Source organism: Thamnophis sirtalis, unplaced genomic scaffold (genome assembly GCF_051295495.1).
Source record: "Thamnophis sirtalis isolate CommonGarterSnake01/CBP01778 unplaced genomic scaffold, rThaSir2_p1.2 scaffold_14, whole genome shotgun sequence".
Classification (NCBI taxonomy): Eukaryota; Metazoa; Chordata; class Lepidosauria; order Squamata; family Natricidae; genus Thamnophis; species Thamnophis sirtalis.
The window spans coordinates 19,649,102-19,662,855 of NW_028261394.1; the positions used below are offsets into that span (position 1 = coordinate 19,649,102).

General features: G+C 50.9%; 1 protein-coding gene across 3 annotated transcripts in view; it reads right to left on the reverse strand.

Moving 5' to 3' along the window:
* Positions 1-13,754, reverse strand: part of TRAF7 (TNF receptor associated factor 7) — an 89,258-nt gene that overhangs the window by 25,482 nt on the left and 50,022 nt on the right. For all 3 annotated transcript variants that reach the window (XM_087729092.1, XM_087729091.1, XM_087729093.1), the window contains 2 exons: positions 2,750-2,783; positions 1,220-1,403 (listed from right to left, as the gene is read on the reverse strand). In XM_087729092.1, coding sequence (XP_087585218.1) covers positions 1,220-1,403; positions 2,750-2,783 — 218 coding nt within the window. The remainder of the gene's footprint in view (positions 1-1,219; positions 1,404-2,749; positions 2,784-13,754) is intronic.

The following is a 13,754-nucleotide window of genomic DNA, read 5'->3' on the forward strand; positions in this document are numbered from 1 at the left end:
AAAATTGATGAGATGGGAAGAATCATCATCCTTCCCCCCACCCCCACTTCCATCCCAATAACTCTATTATTCCATGATGCTGGGCTACAACCATTCAGCTTTTGTAGTCTTATGAGCTCTGGCTATGGAAATAGAGCTGTGGATTAGCTGAACGAAGAATCTGAGCCAGAAAAGGTTTCATTAATTTCACTAAAGTACTGATCACAGTTTTGCCAGGATCTGCAACAAAGGGGACTGAAATACATCTACAGAGAAGTCCAGATTTTGTTTCATCCTCTGCAGCTTCCTCTGCAGCAACCCATGGATATGCTGTCCCAAAGGAGGTTTTTCAAGAGGCAACTGGACTTTCTAGTTTTTCTTTGAAGATGTTTCGCTTCTCATCTAAGAAACATTTTGGATGAGAAGAGAAATGTCTTCAAAAGAAAAACCAGAAAGTCCAGTTGCCTCTTGAAAAACCACCTTTGGGACAACTGTGACCTGAAGGACTGAGAATCTCCAGAGACCCAGATAAGCTCCATTTAGGACCCTCCTCAATAATTTGATCTTTGGCTATCAAAAGGCAGTCACAAAATGGTTGCATTTCAGCTGTGCTTTTCAGCCAGTTGTTCAATTATTTAGGATAGTTTTAAGACAAAGAAGCCGGGGCGGGGGGGGGGGGGGCAGGAGGGCGCAGAGGTTCCTCCTATCTCTATCCTTGAAAACCACTCAAAGGTCTAAAAAGTTTGACCTTTCCTCTTCCATCCCCCCAGTTTAAGATTTATTGGGAAAAAGTCTTCCCTTGGTCCGCAGCACTATTCTCAGGTCATGTCTCTTTCCAAATCTCTCTGCAGCCCATCCTCAATAGTTCTGTCAAAGACATGAGGGGGGCGGAGGTGGACCAGTTCTGGAGAACCAGTAGCGGAAAGTTTAAGTAGTTCAGCAAACCAGTAAATCCCACCTCTGACTGGCCCTACCCCCATCTATTCCGTGCCTCCCGAGTCTCAGGTGATCGGGAGGGAATGGGGATTTTGCAGGATGTATCCCCTGCCACATTCACCAAGCCATGCCCAACAAGCCATGCCATGCCTACAGAACCGCTAGTAAAAAAAATTGAATTCCACCACTGGTGGGGGGAAGGGGGAGCAGGGGGAGGGAGAACATCACCCTGCTGAATTTGGAGAAGCCACCATGCCCAAACAAACCAGCGATCATGGGAAGAGGCTTCACACGGCTCACTTACTTCCTGGCACTCAGTTTAATGGTGAAGGGGCACCCATGGGGGTCCACCTCGAAGGCTGAAGGCTTGCCACTGGCGCTGGACCGGCAGCCGTACTTGCAGTGAATGAAGAGCTCCCCGATTTGTTCAGCCACTGCAATGTTGTTCACCACCACTGTCAGTTTGGCATTGTCCACTGGGCACTTCTCTGCAGGGAGAAACGCTGGGTGAACGATTTAATTCAGACACCATCCCGAGCTGGGATCCACTAGGGTGAACCCCTTTAAAAACACTTCGGGGGGAAATCTGAACCCAATTTCTAAGAAAAGCTGTTTTCCACTTAAATGCAGATAACTTCCTCAAATGTGTGAATCTATAAATTCGTCAATTAATTGGCATGCATTTCATCAATTAAGTAATTCACATTATCTTCACGTGTATTATCTTGGAAAGGTCATTCCTCAAGCTCTCCAATCATTGTTGTGCATCCCTCTGGTGACATTTCTGCAATTCCCCGGAATGCCTTTCAACCATAGTTTCAAACATGAAACACAGAAATGTTGCAGTGGAGACATTAAAATAGACTTTGAAACAAGGGGAAAAGGTAAGAAATTTGGAAAACCGAAACCCCATCTACTTGTAAAGTGGTGTGGTAGCCTAGAGGTGGAGCTCTCGCCTCACAATGAGGAGGCTGGGAGTTTGATCCTAAGCAGAGGCAGATATTTCTTTTTCTGGGCGCAATGAGAATACGTCTGCTGAATAAAACTCCGCATTGGCGACGGAAGGGCATCCGGCCAGTAAACACTCAGCTCCAATCAGTTGCCCAGACTCCACCCCACAAGGGATTATGGGATTGTTAGAAAGAGGATGATCTCCTTGAATCATTGCCCTGGCAATTGCCTGCCTCGCCAGAGTTGTACAGCCCTGATCCACCAAAGTCCCCTACTCTGATCTTGGTGGTCAAAGGAAACATCCAGAGTGGAATTTCTCAAGAGGCCATAAAAAGTACAAGAATCCCATCAACAAGGAAAGCCCGGGTGCCCTTTTTTTAAAATTTGAATTTGACTAAGAAGCAAAAGATAAGCAAAAAAGAAAACAAAAGAAAAAGAATGCCTGCACATTCCAACAATGCAGGTCATCCTGGACTTAAAAACAGTTCATTTAGTGACTGTCCAAAGTTACAACAGTGTTGAAAAAAGTGACATGACCGTTTTTCACACTTACGATCTATGCATCATCTCCATTAACATGTGATCAAAATTCAGGCGCTTGGCAACTGACTCATATTTATGACGGTTGCAGTCTCTTTGGGCTCATGTGATCCCCTTTTGCGACCTTTGGACATGCAAAGTCAATGGGGAAGCGAGATTTACTTAGCAACCATGTGACTAACTTAACAACTGCAGTGATTCACTTAAGAACTACGGCAAGAAAGTTCGCAAAATGGGGCAAAACTCACTTAACAAATGTCTCATTTAACAACTGAAATATTGTGATCTTAAGTCGAGGACTACCTGCTTCAAACACAATGTTCAAAAGTATTTCAGTACCTACCAGAGGTTAAGGCACATCTCCTGCAAAACGTGTGCTGGGAAGAAAGAGAACACAAGGTGGTAAGAAATGGGGTGTGTATCACACAATGCCTGTTTTCACCACCAGGGGGCAGCCTCTGTGGGTCCTACTAGGTAGCCTCTGCTTCCTAGAGACCCACCTTGCTCCAGCAGCTGCAACTGGTGGATTGGGCTCCTTTTCTCCAGACCTTTGTGGAGAAAAAACCCAGAGCCTTTGTATTCAGCCTCCCTGTGTCCAACTCAACACTCAGGAAGCTAAAGAAAGACGAATTGCATCATTCTTCCTCACATGCAAAATGGGAAAAAGTTTAAAAAATGAATTTTCATATCTGGAAAGAGAAGAAGTCAAATTTTGAAAATTTTTCCTTTTATCCGAGGGCTGCATTCTGGGCTAGAAAAGGTGAAAAGGTTCCTTTTCCTATGACCGTTGCGTCTCTTCTTGCAGACAGATGCCATTAGCCTCAGTCTTACCGGAAGCTTCGTTTCATTCAGGACTTTGGTTTCATTTAGGTTTTAGAACTCCACTTGAAATTATGCCCTTTGCGTGTGTGAAGTTACAGCCTCTGATCTGAACCCCCAGCCTTTCCGTTTGAAACTCTTGCAGGGGAATGAAATGCGGAAAAGCTTAAAATTCAACACCAGAGGATGACGGGAGTTCCACTTTCATATTAAGAACTGCATCCATTGCTAGAAAAGTACAGATAGTACTCGACTTACAACAGTTCACTTAGTGGTGATTCAAAGTTACAACGGCACTGAAGAAAGTGACTTATGACCCCTTTTCACACTTACGACTGTTGCGGCATCCCCATGTTCACATGATCAAAATTCAGAGACTTGGCAACAGACTCTCATTTACGACCGTTGCCGTATCCCAGGGTTATGGGATCAAGCAAAGTCAATGGGGAAGCCAGATGAGCTTCACAGCTATGTTACTAACTTAATCACTGTAGTGATTCAATGGTGGTCGTAAGTTGAGGATTACCTGTATTGAAACCGCACAATTTTGTTCCTGGGGCCTTTGAACTTCTTCCAGAAACTGCCAGGTGACGTCTGGGGCTTTACCTGGCACAAGGCCTGTGCAATGAAGGCCAGCCACCTCTACCTATCTAGTCTAGGGGAGAGAAGGACCAGGGGAGACATGATAGCATCTTCCAATATTTGAGGGACTGCCACAGAGAGGAGGGGGTCAAGCTATTCTCCAAAGCCAGATAAGGAATAATGGATGGAAACTGAACAAGGAGAGATTCAGCCTGGAAATAAGGAGAAATTTCCTGACAGTGAGAGCAATCAATCCATGGAACAGAAGTTACCTTCGGAGGTTGTGAGCTTTCAAGAAGAGATGGGGCTGCTATCTGTCAGAAATGGTCTATGTTCTCCTGCTTGGGCGAGGGGTTAGACTAGATGACCTACAAGGTCCCTTTCAACTTTATTAATTTGTGTCTGCAGAAGCATTAAACAGGGAAAGCGACTGTTCGATGCCTTCCTATTGGGCTGGCCTAGTGAAGCTCAGATTTACGAAATGATTTGGTGCAATTTACAGTCCTACTGTGAGTAACAGTCTCAAGACATTAGAGAGGGAGGAAACAAGTTAGACCGAAAAGTTATGTTACAATTTTTGGTTCTTGTCTTAAGATTTTTACCAAATCACAGGGATCTGTTTTAATTGCATTCTTACTGATCATCATTCTATGGCTATTTTTGTTACTAAGGAATCCCAGAAAAGCCAGAGGAGAGTTTAGGAGAGATGAGGACGACCAAGAACTGATCCTCGGGGTTCAAGAGGGATTTCTGGGCCAGCTGCTCAGCTCTTCAGAGCCCAAGAGTTGGCACATCTGTGACTGAAGATTAGGTCTCCTGCCCTACTGAAGCACCCTCCCCCCCACTTGCTAAAGTGATTATTTACAGGAATACGCAATGATTTACTGAGCTTAGAGGCTATGGATACTACTGAGCTCTTCAAAGTGATACCATTTTTTTTCTAATTCATCCCCCACCCCCCACCCCGCTCCCATCACTGATAGGATTTTGGTTCACAATCTCTTCCTGGTGTCAGGCCTGGGAGCATCTTTTGCATTGGGCCTTCCGGCCTGCCACAATTAATGCTGTGGGAAAATGGGAGGGGGGATTATATGGAGTATGGGAGATATATAGTCTAAATAACATTCCTTTCTCAGAGAGTCAAGGCCATTCTGCCCTGTACCTGGAGTGGCGTGACTGGAAGGCATCTCCAGTTGGGACGGTGCCTGATTGAGCCATGGGATGGACATGTGGGTGCTGGGCAGAGGCTTGGACTTTCTTTTGGATGGGGAAAACCTGGACACTTTCAGATTTGGGTTTCCCCAGATGTGCCAATAGGACATCTCTAATAAAATGGAACTTTGAGGAACTTCAAGACTCAGAGTCTTCTTTCATTGGGGGTCTTACTTGGAACCTTGACATCTGGGCTTTGTGTTGGTGACAAGGAAGTGTTTCTGTGGCAGCCAGGAACACTCCCTAAAAGGACCACAAGAACCAGGCAACCATAAGCCACAACTGGAAGGAATGAAGCCTGGGCAGCCAAGCAGAACCTCTGGGAAGGAGACACAGACCTTCACTTTCGTTCTTAGATTCTCCAGGATAAATCGAGCACAACCTACTTCGCGGCCGCCAAACTGAATTGGCTCCAAGTGTTTTGTTCACTGCTGGCCTTACTTTCCTCTACTGGGGAGAGGAGTAGGAGGGGGCTCTGCAGCCCCCAACTGAGGGGCAATTCCTTCCCAGCTGCTCACTTCCCTTTCCTGCTCTACCCATTCAGGAAAATGCTCTTGCCAGAGAGGCCAAAGCAGTCTGCAGCTGAGCAGAAAGCAAGCTGGGCCCTGCTCCCAATTTCCATTTCCATATTCCCCAAAACATGTCAAAGAGCTAGCTGGAAAAAGTGCGAGGGAACTGCACAAGAGAAAGGGGTCTCTGCTTTCTGGATGGCTCTGTCAATGTGCCATTAACCTTTCTTTAGGAAACCACAACGGCCAGGGCTCTCCCTCCCCCTTCTCACATTGTTCCATCTAAGATCTGTGCAATTTTTTAGTTTCTCCGCATTTTATGAATGAGGTGTGTATGGTGTGATTGTTGATGTATGTGCCCACTCTTTTAATTCCTATTATTATTGTAACTTTTTTGTGTTTTTTAAACTGTTAGTGGGGAGTGATTGGCTGCGTGATTGTGTATGTCTGAGTAGGCTGGGACCTCATCCGGGTACCCTCTGCACTGAGTGCTCTGCAGAAGTGTCAGGGAGGCCTGGGCCTAATCCCAGCCTCAGGATGTTTGATTCGAAGGGCCTGCCGGAGCATGCAGGGGCTATGGAGGTGGGTGGAGGGACTACGGACACGGGAGTGGGCCGGAGCATTACGGTCTTAACAGGGAGGGGCAGATATGGCGGGGACTTTGGGGCTGGCCATTACCGGGGAAGGAGGGCTCGCTACGTTACAGAGATCCCTCCTTCCGGCCCTATGAGTCCCACTCCAAGGCCAGATGGCGCGAGTCATCAGGACCCTGGTCTCCGGCTGCTGTCGCTAAATGCCAGGTCTGTAGTTCATAAGGCTCCTCTCGTTCGGGACTTAATTTTAGACGAGAGGGCAGACCTGGCATGTATTACTGAAACCTGGCTGGGCCCAGAGGGAGGAGTCCCTCTCGTAGAGATGTGCCCAGAGGGCTTTCAGGTGCTTCATCAGCCGCGAGCCCAGAGAAGGGGTGGGGGTGTGGCCATTGTTATCCGAGAGTCTCTAGTACCTCGTAGGATCCCTGCTCCGGAGCTTGTTGGGTGTGAGTCCCTGCTGGTGAAGTTGGACCTCAAGGGTCAAGTGGGCTTGCTGTTAACGTACCTGCCTCCCAACAGCGTTGCAGCAGCCCTCCCCTCGCTCCTCGAGTCGGTAGCCGAGCTGGCAGTTGAGTTCCCCAGGCTTATGGTTCTGGGGGATTTCAATTTGCCTTCGCTCGGTGAACACTCTGATGGAGCACAGGAGTTCATGGCTTCCATGACAGCCATGGGCTTGACCCAAGTAATCCGGGGCCCAACTCACTCGGCGGGTCACATGCTCGACCTCGTATTTCTCTCGGAGCAGTGGAGCTGTGATCTTGGTCTGAGGGGTAGTGAGATCTTACCCCTGTCATGGTCGGACCACTACCTACTGAGGCTTGACTTTTGGAGACCAAACCCCCACTGTAGGGAGGAGGAACCGACCAGGTGGTTCCACCCCAGGCGACTTATGGACCCGTCGGGTTTCCAGACGGAGCTTGGGGTTATTCCTGATACTCTCGCCCGCAGTCCGGTGGAGACTCTGGTTGCTGCTTGGAATTCGGCAGCGACAGAGTCTCTTAACCGGATTGCGCCTTTACGGCCGATCCGAGGCAGTGGATCCAGGAGGGCCCCTTGGTTTACTGAGGAACTCCGGGAGATGAAGCGCCGAAAGAGACGCCTAGAGCACCGATGGAGATCCAGTAAGTCCGAGTCGGACCGAGCACTTTTAACATCCAGCATCAGAGTCTACATCCGGGCAATTAGGACGTCAAAAAGAACATACATTGCCTCTCTGATTGCTTCCGTTGAGTTGTGCCCAGCCGCCTTGTTCAGGATAACCCGTTCCCTCCTAAATAGGAGGGATACGAGCGATCCTTTGCAGGGCAGAGCTGAGGACTACGTCCAATTCCTCACGGATAAAGTTGCTCGGTTTCGGGCGGACCTGGACTCCAATCCTGCAGAACCAGCTGAGGCACCAAGGGATAATCTGGTAGGACATCACTGGATTGATTTTCAAGCTGTTACCCCAGAGGACGTGGACAAGGCCATGAGAGCTGTAGGTGCCTCCACATGTGTACTGGACCCGTGCCCCTCCTGGCTGGTTGTTAACAGCAGGGAGGTGACACGGGGCTGGATCCAGGCGGTTGTTGCCGCCTCCCTTCGGGAGGGGGGTCTTTCCCCCCGCATTAAAGGCGGTGGTGGTGAGACCCCTCCTGAAGAAATCATCTTTGGATCCAGCCGTCCTAAACAACTATCGTCCAGTCTCCAACCTCCCCTTTGTGGGGAAGGTTGTTGAGAAGGTGGTGGCCTTTCAGCTCCAGCGGTTCTTGGAGGAAACCAGTTATCTAGATCCCTTCCAGTCGGGCTTCAGGCCTGGCTACAGCACGGAAACCGCTTTGGTCGCATTGATCGATGATCTCTGGAGAGCCAGGGATGGAGGTCATGCCTCCATCCTGGTACTCCTTGACCTCTCTGCGGCTTTCGATACCATCGACCATGGTATCCTTCTGCGACGACTGCGGGAGGTGGGGGTGGGAGGCACTGTCTTACGGTGGTTCTCCTCTTACCTCTCGGACAGGTCGCAGTCGGTGTTAGTCGGAGGGCAGAGATCGACCCCTAGGCCCCTAACGTATGGGGTGCTGCAGGGTTCGGTCCTGTCCCCCCCCTCCTCTTTAATATCTACATGAAACCGCTGGGTGAGATCATTCGACGGCACGGGATAAAATACCACCAGTATGCGGACGATACACAGCTGTATCTGTCCGCCCTGTGCCAACTCAATGAAGCGATGGACGTGATGAGCCAGGGCCTCGAGGCTGTTAGGGACTGGATGGGGGTTAACAAGCTTGTACTCAATCCAGATAAGACCGAGTGGCTGCTGTGCTTCCCTCCTACTAATTGGCCAAGTGTTCCATCTCTCAGGCTGGGGGGTCAAATAGTACGCCCCTCAGATAGGGTCCGCAACTTTGGAGTCCTCCTGGACCCACAGCTGACTTTTGAACACCATTTGTCAGCTGTGACCAGGGGGGCATTTGCCCAGGTTCGCCTGGTGCACCAGTTGCGTCCCTACCTGAACCGGGAGGCTCTCACAACAGTCACTCGTGCCCTTGTGACCTCTAGGCTGGAGTACTGCAACGTGCTCTACATGGGGCTGCCCTTGAAGAGTATTCGGCGACTTCAGCTTGTCCAGAATGCAGCCACGCGAGCGATCGTGGGTGCGCCTCGATTCACCCACGTAACACCTATCCTCCGCGAGCTGCACTGGCTGCCGGTAGATCTCCGGGTACGCTTCAAGGTGCTAGTCGTCACCTACAAAGCCTTCATGGTATTGGATCTGGGTACTTGAGAGACCGCCTACTGCCAATTACATCCACTAGACCAATAAGATCCCACAGACTAGGCCTCCTCCGAATTCCATCAGCCGGCCAGTGTCGACTGGCAACTACCCGGAGGAGGGCCTTCTCTGTGGCTGCTCCGACCCTCTGGAACGAACTCCCCGTGGAGATTCGTACCCTCACCACCCTCCAGGCCTTCCGCAAGCCCTTAAAACCTGGCTGTTCCGACAGGCCTGGGGCTAAAGACTTGTAGCCCCACTTCGAATGGTATGATTGTTGTGCTTCTTTTAACTGTGTATGGTCTTTATGTTTTGTAACTTTGTCTGTTTTTCCCCTCCCTTGAGTTGTGAGCCGCCCTGAGTCCCTTCAGGGAAAAGGGCGGCATACAAATAAAGTAAAATGAAATGAAATGAAATATGCTCTGCGTGTCCAAACCATCTTTGTGGGTTGCAATGTCTGGCATGAATGACATCTGGAAGAATAGAGACATCAGTCTTGCAATTCAATGCAGATTACCTAATGCAATATTATTTTCCAACTGCTATTTATGGCTGAGAAACTTTGGACTCTGAAAAAGGCAACTAGGAGAAGGGTGGGTGCCTTTGAATTGTCATGCTAGAGGCAACTATTACACATCCCAGGGATGATAAAAATAACCAAGAAGTTCTAGACCGAACTTCACTAAAAGTATCACTCGAAGCCAAAATCGCAAAACAGAGGCTGTCATATTTCGGTCATGTCACAAGAGCTGACTCATTGAAAAGTCATTCAGACAGCTTCTGACCTTCTGGCTTGAAGTGGAAAAGAATGAAATTTTGATTTTGGGTTTTACCGAGTAGATTGATAGATCCTTATAGAAATGGCCTTTTCATATTATTCTGAAAAAACAAAAAGTTGTGGACTGGAGGCTAAAACATAAGACCAACGATTGCAAGAACTGGGCATGGCTGATCTAGTGAAGAGAAGGACCAGAGGAGACAGGATAGTAGTCTTCCAATATTTGAGGGGCTGCCACAGAGAGGAGGGGGTCAAGCTGTGTTCCAAAGCACCCGAAGGCCAGACAAGGAATAATGGATGGAAACTGACCAAGGAGAGATTCAACATGGAAATACGGCGGAACTTTCTGACCATGAGAACAATCAACCCAAGGAACAGAAGTTTCATTCGGAAGTTGTGGGAGCCTCATCACTGAAAGCTTTCAAGAAGAGACTGGACATTTCTGCCATCTGTCAGAAATGGTGTAGGGTCTCCAGCATGGGCAAGAGAGGTTGGACTAGATGATTGATAAGGTTCCTTCCAACTCTGTTAAACTGAATCTATCCAAGATGATCAAAGCCCGGGAGGCTAAAACATACGATGAATTGTTGCAGGAACTGGGCCTGGCTAGTCTAGGGAAGAGAATGGCAGTTGGACTTACCTGAACTGCATGTTTCGAAGAAAGGTGTGGGAGGAGTAACCAATGGTATTATCCCAGCCCTCTTGCCTAGGAGACAGAGGTAATCTTTTGAGGCCACACCTACGTTCCTCCTCTGACCTCCCCAGATTAACCGATGGATCGTAGCAGAGCACCTGAAAGGAAGGACAGACAAAGAACAGCACAACACACATCCTTCCTGTCTGCTATTGTTTGACCCTTGAGCTAACTCAGGCCCCTTTGGCGCTGGGCGCCCTACACCGGGGGGGGGGGGAAGTGACTCTTCCCACACCTTTCTTCGAAATATGCAGTTCAGGTAAGTCCAACTGCCAGTTTCCGAAGTGAAGGTGTGGGAGGAGTAACCAATGGGACATACCAAAGCTAGATGTCCTGGGAGGGATTTGATGGGCCTGAGCCCCCCGGAGAGTCCAGGAATCCCTGCAATACCCTCCTGCCGAAGGCAGCCTTCGTGGAGGCGTAAGCGTCTAGCCGGTAATGCCTAATGAACGGTGAGGGAGAAAACCAGGCGACAGCCCGGCAGATCTCCTCTATGGGTGCCTGGGTGGACCAGGCTGCTGAGGTGGCCGCACTTCTGGTGGAGTGCGCTGTGATGCCCTCTGGGACCTGGAGTCCCCCTGCCCCGTAGGTCTGAGATATGGCTGCTCTAATCCACCTGCTGATGGTGGCCGGAGAGACCCTGGCCCCCCGGGTGGAAGGCTAATAAGATATAAAGAGGGCTTCCGAACGCCTAAAGGGAGCCGTGCGCTTCAGGTAAATGCGCAAGGCTCTTCTGACGTCCAATTTGTGCCAGGATCTCTCCCCCTCCCTGGAGGGTTGGCGACAGAAATCCGGCAGAACTATCTCTAGGGCCTTGTGAAACGGGGAATTGACCTTGGGCATGAACGCGGGGTCCAGTCTGAGGATGACCCGGTTCTCTAGAAAGGTGCAGAGATCCACTCTGCTGGAGAGAGCGTTGATCTCAGACACTCTCCTGGCTGAGGTGATGGCAACCAGGAAGACGACCTTAAAGGTCAGAAACTGAAGGGAAACCTCCCTCAAAGGTTCAAACGGTGCCTCCGTCAAGGCCTGGAGGACTATGGGTAGGTCCCAGGTGGGGAATCGATGGACCACTGGGGTTTCAGATTCGCCGCCCCCTTAAGGAAGCGCCTTAGGACCGGATGTTGGGACAAGGGAGGAGCATTCACTCCCTCCCCCCAGGACCGTAGAGAGGGCGGAGACCTGTCTTCTAAGGGTGCTGGTGGCCTTCTCTTGTCCCTCCTGGAGGAAATCCAGAACCTGTGGGACAGAGGCCGAAGCTGGGCGGAGACCCTTAGCTTGGCACCAGTCCGCGAAGGCCGCCCAGGAGGCCTTGTAAATGCGAGTGGTGGACTGTCTCCTGGACGCCTCCACTGTCTTGATGACGCTCTCGTAAAAATGAGCCTCTCTCAGCTGTTCCTGCTCAATCGCCAGACGGTCAGATGAAGCCACTCTGGATCCGGGTGCTCCAGGGACCCCTGGTGCAGAGACACCTCCCCCGCTGGGATCCTCCAGTGAGGGGCTGAGGACAGATCCACTAGGTCTGCCAGCCAGGGGCGGCGAGGCCAGAAGGGAGCCACCAGAATGACCTCCGCTCCCTCTGCCACCACCCTCCTCAGGACGCTGGGGATGAGGGGAAGGGGGGGAAAGGCGTAGAGAAGACCTGGTGGCCATCTGCATCGAAGGGCGTCCGTGTCCATGGCTCCCCTGGCCGGGAACCTCGATATGAATTCCGGCAGCTGGGGTCGCGAAGAGATCCACCGTCGGGTGTCCGAACCTCTCGCAGATCTGTTGGAAGATTGAGGGATGAAGCTGCCACTCCCCGTTGTCGATCATCTCCCTGCTGAGCCAATCTGCCTGCTGGTTCTCTGTTCCAGAGATGCGCTCCGCTCTGATGGACTGCAGGTGTCTCTCTGCCTAGTTCCCCAGTTGCAGGGCCTCGTCATGAAGAGCCTTGGAATGGGTGCCGCCCTGCCTGTTTACATGGGCCTTGGCTGCCACGTTGTCCGTCAGGACGAGGACATGATGCCCGGTCACCGTGTTCTTGAAGTGACGAAGGGCCAGGTGGATGGCCCTGAGCTCCATCCAGTTTATGTTGTTGCGCTGGAGTCCAGCGGCCCTCGGCAATCTGGTTCTCCAGGTGAGCCCCCCCCAGCCGAAGAGGATTGCGTCTGTGGTGAGGATCCTTCTTGCTGGTTCTCTGAAGAGGCATCCCCTGCTCAAGCCTGGGGACAGCCACCAACGGAACGAGAGCAGCACCTGGGGTGACACCCGAACCTTGAAGCTGGCATCGCTCATCCTGGCTCTCTGGTGTGGGAGTAGGAACCACTGGAGCTCCCTGGCGTGTAGTCGGGCCCATGGCACGATCCCTATGCAAGAGATGAGAAGAACTACAGGGACAGAGCGTAACTTGCGAACTTCATGAACCAGTTTTACAATGCTGTCCTTTCGTCTTGGGAAAGGAAAACCTCCCCAGCCACTGAATCTATAATGGATCCTAGGTGCTAGAGCCTGGTGGATGGGACCAGATGGCTCTTCTCCAAATTAATGGAGAATCCCAGGCCCTGAGGATGTCGATGGTAGTCCCCAAGTCCTGTTTGGCAGACTCTGGGGACCTAGTTAAGACGAGGATGTCGTCTAAATAACAGAACAAATGGACTGGGAGGGAGCGCAGGTGGCCTGTGGCTGCAGCTAGCACCTTGGTGAATGTCCTGGGGGCTGAGGCCAGCCCAAAGGGAAGAGCCCTGTATTGGAAGTGGTTGCCCTCGTGGGAAAACCTAAGGAATTTGTGGTGTTCCGGGGCGATTCTGATGTGCAGGTATGCCTCGGTGAGGTCAATGGAGGCTAGGAAATTGCCTGGACAGATGCCCTCTAAGATGGACTTTAAGGAGGCCATTTTAAACTTGCGGTAGACAACCCTGGAATTGAGGAGTTTAAGATCCAGGATGGCTCTCCACCCCCCTGAACTATTGGGGACTAGGAAAAGGTTTGAGTAGAAGCCGGATCCCTTCTCCCCCTCTGGGACCTTTTCAATGGCCCTGATCTCTAGCAGGTGCTTGATGGCCTTAGCCTTAAGGGCCCGCTTGGTCGGATCTGTGGAGGAGGCAAAGGTGCGGAACCTACTAGGGGGGAGTGAGCGAAACTCCAGCTGCAGCCCGAGCCTTACAGTCTGGAGGACCCACTCATCCGAGGTACACGTTCCCAAGCATCCGCGAAAAAGGAGAGGCGACGGCCAATAGGGTGATCCGGGGGCGGATCACTTGAACCTGCGGAAGGAGCGACCGCCTCCTCCTCGAAAGGGCCGCTTGCCCTGCTGCTGGCCTCTAAACCTGTCTCTATGGAACTGCCTATCCCCCTGCCTATGGAACCTGGGGTTCTGGTACCTCTGGTTCTCGTTCTCCACGTCAGGTGGCCTGTACGAGGTTCT